The sequence below is a fragment of the Sander vitreus genome, chromosome 12, assembly GCF_031162955.1.
Source record: "Sander vitreus isolate 19-12246 chromosome 12, sanVit1, whole genome shotgun sequence".
Lineage (NCBI taxonomy): Eukaryota > Metazoa > Chordata > Actinopteri > Perciformes > Percidae > Sander > Sander vitreus.
In genome coordinates, this window is record NC_135866.1 from 11,152,553 (window position 1) to 11,162,603 (window position 10,051).

General features: G+C 38.6%; 1 protein-coding gene across 1 annotated transcript; it reads right to left on the bottom strand.

The window, feature by feature from the left end:
- Window positions 1–460: 460 nt before the first annotated feature.
- On the bottom strand, window positions 461–9,965 carry LOC144526316 (schwannomin-interacting protein 1-like). Its single transcript, XM_078263727.1, has 6 exons — window positions 9,936–9,965; window positions 7,608–7,717; window positions 3,427–3,544; window positions 2,486–2,609; window positions 1,816–1,909; window positions 461–1,675 (listed from the first exon to the last, which is right to left on the bottom strand). Exons 1-6 carry the CDS (start codon window positions 9,963–9,965, stop codon window positions 1,624–1,626), a joined length of 528 nt encoding a protein of 175 aa, XP_078119853.1. The 3' UTR covers window positions 461–1,623.
- Between the last annotated feature and the right edge of the window lie 86 nt (window positions 9,966–10,051).

The following is a 10,051-nucleotide window of genomic DNA, read 5'->3' on the forward strand; positions in this document are numbered from 1 at the left end:
AACTAATACTTTTAAATAATAATAAGTTGAGCTATTATTATTATTATTATTATCTAATAGAAGTTCATTTGAATAAACAAATGAGTGTAACTTAGTTTTATTTTTGTCCCCACAGTCATACAGTTACATAAGTGTCAACTCTGATGCAACTCTGTGGCTGAATATGTAAATAAGAGCAACATCACCTTCCCAAGCATTACTCACTTAATGAAACAATATTTCTGGTTTTAAAGTGAATAACGTAAACCCCTGCAGATTTAAGCGGAATACAAAATGAAAAATGACTCTCATGAAAACCAACCAACACAGCCCACACACATTTATTACTGGAGTTTTGTTTTTACAATCATTATATAGTACATGTATCAATGAAGCATATATTAGAAAAAGAAAGTTTGACTTTGTGTTAAATAACATTCTTCAAAAGCTGAGAGTGAAAACACAGCCAGACAACAAGGCATGTTCTTCATACTTTTAATAAAGTGTCTTTTAACATTTACATACACTATGTCCATAAACCCTCTGAACAGATAAAATAGATATGTGTTTAGGCTGTGATTTATTCATATATTTGTTTTACGTTTACCCTTTTTTAGCATTAGTAAATTGAGCATACCAAAAATGACTGCATATTTCTATTTCGGGGCTGTCATGCCTCCACTTTAGCTTTTTCTATCCCTGTGTATTAACCGATATAATTATTTAACCCACATCTTGTCATTTTGTCTATTGTACGGAGTAAATTAAAGCATTTGACAAATACAAATTTGTCTAATAAAGCTCAAAATGTTGTCCAGTAAAGCTCTATATGCATCTTTAAAAGCAGGTGGAAACTGTAGCAGCTATCAAATTACAAGACCTCTGTGAAGCTGCTGCAGCATTTAAACACCACTGTGAAGCTAAGCTGCAAATCAGCACAGATTGTTCATCATTTTCTATTGCAACAGCTCACATAGTTTTATATTGAATGTGTTATTATTATTATCATTATTATTATTTATTAATAATAATAATAATATTAGTTTATATATTTATAGTGAATCCCATTGTGAAACAGAAATAACGCAATGCTCCTAGTGAAAGTGATGATAAACAGGGGAACAGAGCATGTCTACATATGAACTGACTAATCCTCTTGATTATTATTAAGACAAAAGTTCAGTCAGGCTGGTCCCCTAGAAGTCCTCGTCCTTTTACAGATAATGGAGAAACAAGGCGTGCAGGCCCTCTCTTCAACCCAGCATTAACATACATGAGTGTACCGTGCAAAATCATGAAGAGGTAAATCAGGGTTAGGGGATGCAATTACAGTGAGAGGATTCCCCTAATTCTATAAAATATAGCATGATTAATCATGCTGAGTGGAAGTGAAAAGCCTGCACAAACTCAACTGTGTCCACACTGAAAGCAGCTCAACTTCTTTTAGATGTCCTCTGTCCTTCGACAACATCCTGTGGTGCAATACATTATGTGGTGTGTCTGTGTGTTAATATTACACTACATGGTATTTTCATTTCTCCCAAAACAGTCAGCACAGATGGAGTTTCATTAGTAACACTGGTGACAGTCCATGGAGCAGGAGGTAAGATGGCGTGCAGACGGACACACGTGTAGTCGGGGTGTTTATTTCGAGATGGCTTTCTCTGCTTGGTGCCGCTGATGGCTGTGAGCATGCCTGTCGCAACATAGAGAGGAAGTACATTAGAACCAGCCCAGGACGTACAGTACATGTGCAACATTTGGGGTAGAAATGGAGAATTTGACAGATATTGCAGAAACAAAGACAGAGAGAGGTGAGAGAACAGGGTGTTTCACCTGGTGAGGTCCTCTATGTCCACCAGCATGGCGTCCTGCTCCACGTGCAGCTCATCCCTCATTAACAGCAACTGCACCAGCTCCTCATTTAGACCTGTGTTAGATTATGCATCACATTAACTCTAGTAAGTCTAATGCATTGTTGAAGGTGTCGCTGTGGTGGTCAACAGAAAGATTTAGAAGAGAGGAGGAGAATTTAGGAGCCGGATCTGTAAATAAATATTAGAAAATGCCCATATTTTAAGTATACCTTTTTTAAGGTTGATTGGTTGTCTTTTGATATTTTGATCGTCACTGTATACTATAAAACAGTTTGAAACTCAGCAGAGAGTTACTATAAGAGGATAACTGGAGTCAAACTCACATCATTTCTCAATGGTATACTTCTTTGACCACTAACCCACCAGGCCACACACACAAGTCTTGAGTAGCATTATCAGCATTGTTAATGAAATGCCTTGTTTTGTACTCAAAACTCATGTACTTTGAATATTACATATTGTGAAAGCATGTGATCCTAAAGGTTTGTCAAACACTTCCAAACCATTGCTGTTTTTCTTAGTTCTTAAAATTTGACCTAGTTAAGATAAATGTTGCCAACAGTGATGCTTTGTGTCATGCGTGTGTGTGTCTGTCTTTCTACTTCTGTGTGTTTGTTTGATTTACTCACTCTGAATCTGTGAGTGTAAGTCATTTGTGATGACTTGCAGCTGTCCCAGACTCATGTCCCTCATGTCCCCTCGCCTCAGATTCCTCTTCATCAAGCACTCGCTGATGTGGGGCAGATGGGGAAGCTGGGTATTTAAACACACATCGACAGGAAATTGCTGCGTGTTAAAAAAAAAAAAATGTGCAAAACAGCTCATAATGTGAATAAAGACTAAAATGGTTTTATTCAATATTAGTCAAAGTCAACTGGATCAATGTGTCGCTTTTTTGCAAATGGGGTTTTCTCTTGGTCACACACTCACATGCACACACACATCCTTATAAACCCTGACTGACCTTCTATTCAGCCAATGCAAGTTCCTTATTTGATTTTCATTTTGTTGTGTTTACTGTAACAGCAGTTATAGTAAATGTCTATTTTTCATTCTATTTTCACAGTTTTTCCCCTTAACATACCGTAAGGATTTTTCATTCCTGGATTTTCTCCTAAAAGCATGTTTCATAGAAGTGAAGAGCTGATCTGTATTTCTCTCTCTCGTCTCTCTCTCTCTCTCTCTCTCTCTCTCTCAATGACTAACCAAGTCAGCCACAGGTGAACGTCTGTGCAGCTGGATTTGCCTCTCCACCTCCACCTGCATACGGGCCATGGGTCGAGCCAGAGCTAGCGCCACCCGGGCCTCCTCCTGAAGCCTGCGCTGCACCCGCCAGAACCCGCCGCAGTCATCTAACGGGTCTGAGTCCTCCTCCGCTGTGTCCCGGTCTGATAACGATGAGCTCTGCTTGCTCTGGAGAGGAAGTAGTGTCAATGACATCATGATGTAACAGCCGATTGTTCTCACGCGTGGTTATTCCAAAGAGCAATGATAGTAGTGAAACGAGACAGAAACAAACATGGAACACGTACACAACAATACAGAGACTGTCTGTCTAAGCCGTGCATACCATAGGTGACAGCGGTGTGTCCAGACTGGTCTCTGTCCTACTGTCCTCAGCATCGCTGTCTTTGTCACTGCTGCTGTCATTAACAAAACACACCTGCAGGTTCACCCCACTCTGCAGTCTGAGAGGAAAAACACAAAGAGGGAGAGAACGTGAGAGAGAAAATTTTGTTTTTTTATACTTTATTGTAGTGCTTTCATATCCAGTCACGTTATTATATGTTTTTACAGTTTTATATTATATAGAGAGGAAATGTTTATCTTTAGAAATATAGAAAATGTCTCCTAGTCAGAATGAAACTTATAGCGGGAAATTCCTGGTTGATTGTACTGATTTTGTTTACAAACAAACCCAGATGAAAAAAATCACGTGACACATTTACCTCACAAAATCACCTGGACAGGGCTCTGGAGAGCCGAACCATTGCACATCAAGTTTCTCATCCAATCAGTCTACCAGGTTCTCAACCCGGCCAACCAACACAGTCCAAACAGCTCAACAAATGCTCGTGGGAATAATGCAGGGCTGGGTGCCCAATAGCAAAAACAATTTAGTGTCATAAAGAGACAGCAATAATAATAAGTTGATGTGGAATAATGTCAATATTATTATTGCTGTTCAGTAAAACACATCCTTTTGGTATGTGAGTTTCATGATTTGGGTTCAGAAATCCTAATGCTACAGCATATAATGAAATGTTATGATACAATGGTGTGCTTCCAACATTGTGGCAACAGTTTAAAGTGAGATCATGTCACGTTTCAACATAAATGAGGTCTATAAAGAATGTTTTTCCGAGGTTGATGTGGAAAAGCTCGACTGGCCTGCAACGAACCTTGCTCCCAACCTCATCGGGTATCTTGGGGATGAATTGGAGAATCAACTGCAATTCTGTGCTTTATTGGCCAACATCAGTGCCCAACATGACCTATAATGCTCTAGTAGCTGATTAGGAGCAAATCCCTGCAGCATGCTTCCAAAATCCTGTAGAAAGCGTTCCCAGAAAAAGACTGGAGGCTGTTATAGCAACATATCAATGCCCATGGTTTTGGACGGATATGTTATACAATAACACTTGGGTAATGTTTCGGTGTCCACATACTTTTGGCCAAAACGTGCATTGACGTCAGTAATGTCACAGTCTGTGACCTCATATAGGAGAAACAAAAGGAATAGAGAGCTTAAATGAAACGACTGAAGCCAAAAACATAACACAAGGCTCTTCACAGCAGTTGCACCTCAACCTCAGCCTTTCCAGGAGCTAAAAACACCATTCACTCAGTTCCAGATTATGAGACTCTGACTGAAATAACCTAACAACCCAAAGCAACCTCACCCCCCTACACTGGGATGAGAACAATAACTTATACAACATCACAAACTGGACAGGGTGGTGTTGGAATTTCCACCCCAAACTAAAGTCCAGAGGGTGCACCTTCACCTCCAGTGGAGGTCACATGACTCCAATTCCACCAATCACAGACATGGTCTTAAATTAGGCATCACTTCTTCTTTTAGAGCATTTAGGCCACAGACACAACTGCACTTCCTCAAACAGCAGCCAGTAGCATAGGGCCCCGTTGTCAATGTAAACACCCCCTCTAAAGAACAAGTCAAAGTGCCAGAGAGTTACTGCAGGTCAAAGCTGTCCTGAAAAGAAAGTAGTGTTTTGTAGGTGCAGTGGCTTTGGTTAACCAACTTGTGTCTGATGTAATGCAACTCTTTCCAGTGTGTGTGTGTGTGTGTGTGTGTGTGTGTGTGTGTGTGTGTGTGTGTGCATATTCGTCCAAAACCTCAATATACAAATGTGAAATATCAATTTCGTCGTTTTCGGACAGTGCTTTCCTTTAGTTTGATTTTCATTGCTGTCATTTACTTAGTAATTTCACATGTCATATCAGGCAAAGGGACTGCCGGCGAAAACCTCCACACTTTCAGCTAACTCTGGTACATTTACACTTGGTTGAATGTTGATTCATGTACATATCCCTTTATTCAACTACAAATTATTATTATTATTATTATTATTATTAATGTACATCTAATTCAATCTATATTTTTAATCATTTTTGCAATGAAATTTCGGATACAAAATATTCCTAAAAATCTATCTATTTATCTATCTATCTATCTATCTAATCTATTTGTTAAAATGCTGATTTTTTGCACTTTTATATAGGTCAGGGCACGTCACTATGCACCAGCAAACTAATAGGGCAGTAAAATATAAACAGTAAAACAATGGAAGACTAATGCACATACATTTGCAGTATTATTGTGTAAAACACAAAATATAAAAAATAGTATAAATAATAATACATATATAATAGATATCAAAATAACGCGTTCATTTCGATTAATTAATCTGAGAAAAAATAACGCGTTAAATTAACGCAGATTAATCCATTCCATATTGACGTTTGCATACAGACGGAAATCTGGTGCCACTGATATGTCTGCGCTTCTCTCTGCTGCTCTGAAACAGATGTTACAGGAAACACAAACACCGCTGCATGTGACGCTAGTTAACACTATACTCAACAGCAGCTAACGTTAGCCTACCGCTAGCTAGTAGCACGGTTACAATGCTGACAGCTAACGCTAAACGGTGTAAAGTTTGACTGTGTTTTACTGTAGAGGATTCAACACCGGGATGTAACAATCTGCAGCTGCCGTCGGAGAAACAACACAGCCGGTGCGTTCAATGAAACTGGTAAACTACAGCCTCGTGGTGCATTTGAAGTTATTGTAAATGTCCTTTTCCTATCTGGTTGTTGTTTTTGTCGTTCAACAGCAATTTATTAGTGAAATAAGTTATTGTTATTGTTATACATTATTATTAAATCATTTAATTTTGACCATATGGCCTTAGCAATAAACAATGTCACCAACTGTTGTTTAGTACCCTTTTTTTTCTTTCTTAAAAAGTATCGGTTCAGGCACCGTTAATTATGTATGCGATTAATTTCGATTAATTAATCACAGAGTATGTAATTAATTAGATTACATTTTTTAATCGATTGACAGCCCTAGATATAATATAAAAATGTAATGATCTGTTGACATTTAATGCTTTTTGTAGCAGTTGGTAGTATAATTTTTAAGGGAAAGCATTTATGTCCCACCGTGAGAATTTCTTCAAAATCGGTCCTACTAGTGAAGCTAGGGCATCCCTAACTTTCTGTCTCAGCTGTCACACAACAGAGGTTAATCACTGTGCAACCTCCTCTGCACCTACTCTTTCCAAACTTGAGTTTCTTTGTTCTGCTGCTGTAAATTGTGTAGTCCAATGTCAATTCCCTTCAGACTGACTAAACAGCCCTGTGGGTTTCTGGGAAACCTTTCATCTCCTTCTGACGGTCTGTCTGTTATGTTAATCACTTGTTCTCTTCCTCTATTTGTTGCTAAGTCTACAAATACAGACACAGGATAAATCAACTTATTTTCTCAACCCACTGTTATTGCACTGTCTACTACGTGACTCATTGTTTCTAAATGGACTCCCACAAAGGACCCGCTGTCATTTACCGTTTTGCGCCTACGAGCCAACAAGCCAATCCAATCAGCTTTATCTTTCTGATTTTTGTGTTTTGGGCTTTTAGTTGTTAGTTAATGGATAAAGTGAGCTGCTGAATAGCTCCATCTCCTGGCTGTTGAATAACTGTTTGTATTTGCCATACAAGATAGCGCAAGCTGTTACAGATGCTAAAGAACAGACCACGTGAGTGAGTGAGTGAGTGAGTGCGCGTGCGTTATACATGCATGAATATACACAAGAGGGTTAGACTGATATAAATATATTGGTTTGCCAATAGGTGGGCTATGTAATAATTAATGGCTTGTGGTCTATATGAGGATGTTCTTTATATAGGCAGCACAAATAGGTCTACAAAACCTACAATTAAGTTTTATATTCAGGCTTTAAAAGAGATTATGCTTTCTGTGGATCAATAATTAATTCAATCTAGGGCGTCTCTCATTGTTTCCCTGGCATCCATCTAAGAATAAATTCTGGGAGAACATCTAAAGATCTGAAGTGTCAGCTGTCAGAAGCTAAAACACAAAAATATTGGTGCAGGCCTTCAAAATGCTTCATTGATCAAACCTCAAGACACATACACACACACACACACACACACACACACACACACACACACGCATGTATGCACGCAATCCAAACCCACCGGGAGGATAGGCCGTTCTTGCTGCAGCTGGTATAGATGACTGGCTCGTCGTCATAGAAACTGCCAAGGGCAAGTTTCTGCCTGATGCACTCTCTCTCATTCCTCTGGGCCTGCCAGAGAAAAGAGAAAAATACATGAATATAAAAAATTAAGAGTGCTGATGCTGCTTCTTTAGTTCCATCTCTGCTTGATTGACCAAGTGGGACATATTTGTGAGAAGAAACATTAAGTGTAGTTTGCAATTTAAACTAAAGCTATGAATAAGCTATAAATAAAGAGAATCAAAGGAGCAAGGGCAAATATGGATTATGTAGGTAAGGTAGATTGAAAGAATGTAGCAAATCGATCCAATTCCCTGTCTTTCACACATTAAGATAATTCTTTATTCTCTCCTACTCTACGAAAACCTTAGATAATAGGTACAGCGATGTCTGTTAACACTCCCCTTTTTTTCCTATTCTGTCTCTAAATGAACGGTTATCCCTAAAAACATCCGGTTAAAATCGTCAGTGTAGAATTTTACAGCCCACCATCTGCAGAAAAAAAGACTTTTCTGTTCCTCCTGTTACACAGGTTCTTCAATAAATACTGGATTGCATTTGCAACCTGATTAAAAAGGCACGTCTGGCAGATTCCGGCTGGTCTGGTTTTCTCTCACAGTTCAGAGACATACAGATCAGGTAAAATGGAAACTCTAAAATCTGCTCCCAGCTATGAATATATTGGTATGAATTGTCTGTCTATGCGGTAGCCCTGTTATAGACTGACAACCTGTCCAGGATGTACCCTGCCACCAGATGCATCCTGGGATAGACTACAGCCCTCATAGGGATAAACGAATGAATGAATCTCGCTGCTTCTATACTCATTAACAATGCTCAGACAACATCCTGTTTTAACATGGAGGACTGAAGTATACTGTAGGGTTTTTGTTTTCTTTCCAGGTCCCCACACCAGACCTAACAAAAGAAAAGAAATATCTATACTGTTTTTAAGTATTTGTCCAATTTGTGTAAATGCCATGAAAATAATTCTAACCAAATAACAGCAATCAACAAATCTTTAAGGTCTTTGGTAATCACCTGCAACCACAGGACTATAATTGTTGTAAGTCTTTAATAATGTTTTTCCTTTGCTACAGGCCACCATCAAGACAGCAGCTGATATATATATATATATATATATATGTATGTATACACACACACACACACACAGTATATAAACATATCTACAGTAAAATAGTTGAAACCATGCACTTCGTGCTGATGGTTCAAAATGCAACGTCATTCAGCTTTCTGTTTGGCAACTTCATGTATCTAATATGATAGACATTTTCTCTCCTCTCCTATTTTTTCTTCTGGACCAGAAATGATGATTTACTTAGTTACTCATCATCTAGTTTCACTGTCCTGAATTAGCGTTGTCCTTTTTCCTCTCTTCTTTTTCTTCCTTTCCTTTTATGTCCTGCCCTTACTCATTTATCATTTTTACTGTGTGGCTGCCATTAGATCCAACTAGGCCTATATATATTTATATTTTTCTATATAATATAATATTTTTTGTTTAATTTAGTCATTTGAGCTACATGAGTTTCTGTACACAAATCCAATATCTTATAGTCTCAGTTTTTTCTTGAAATATAGAACGAAAAGTTTGTGTGACATGATTTTCAATCCTGGCAGTATTTTTATATTATTGGATTGTGCCAAATGCCCACATCTCCTAAGGATGCCTGCTACTCTGTGTGTGTTGAAAAACACCTCTAAAATTAGAGATGTTTCTGTTATGCGTCAACATGTTCTCTCTCTCTAAAAAACCTCAAAACCTTTTTTTTTGTCAAGTATCATTAGATGAGGCTGGGATGTAAGAACAGAAATCACAGTCAATCGTCTTTACTCTTGCAACCAACGCTCTGCCTCCTGCTCATCCACTTCAAATGCCCTCCTTATCAGCAGACTGTCTACGTCACACCCACAACCTATTTTACCCTCCTAGAAGAAAGTATGTAGTAAAGCAAAACTGTAAATGATGTCAAATCATCTTCATTCATGGAACAGAACAAAGCAGGTGATATGATTACATACACATCCGTTATATGAGAGATGAAATGGCTTCACTGAGGAGATGAAAAAACAGAGATTAACAGTTAACGACTACATATGAACATCCCTATGCCACCTCACAATTACACAGCCGCTCATCCATTATGGCTGACTCATCTACAGCAGCTCACCCATGATGGATACCTATCATGTTTTCCTGTAGATATTATGCTACATATTCTACACCCACAGAATCACTAATGCATACAAACACAAAACCACACACCTGGTAAACGCGTTTCTCCTGGTGCACCATCCTTCAGCGCATCGTACTGAAACAGCCGCCCTGCCCTTCTCTACACTGCAGTGAAGCTAGACCCAGGAGACCCTTTCATATACTGC

Bases quoted from the DNA above. Each gene is read 5' to 3' on its own strand.
- LOC144526316 (XM_078263727.1), bottom strand. From the start codon at position 9,965: ATGGTGCACCAGGAGAAACGCGTTTACCAG. The intron at 7,718-9,935 runs GTGTGTGGTTTT...TTTCTCTGGCAG, and splicing joins AGGAGAAACGCGTTTACCAG to GCCCAGAGGAATGAGAGAGA. The intron at 1,676-1,815 runs GTGAAACACCCT...ATGTTGCGACAG, and splicing joins GACATAGAGGACCTCACCAG to GCATGCTCACAGCCATCAGC.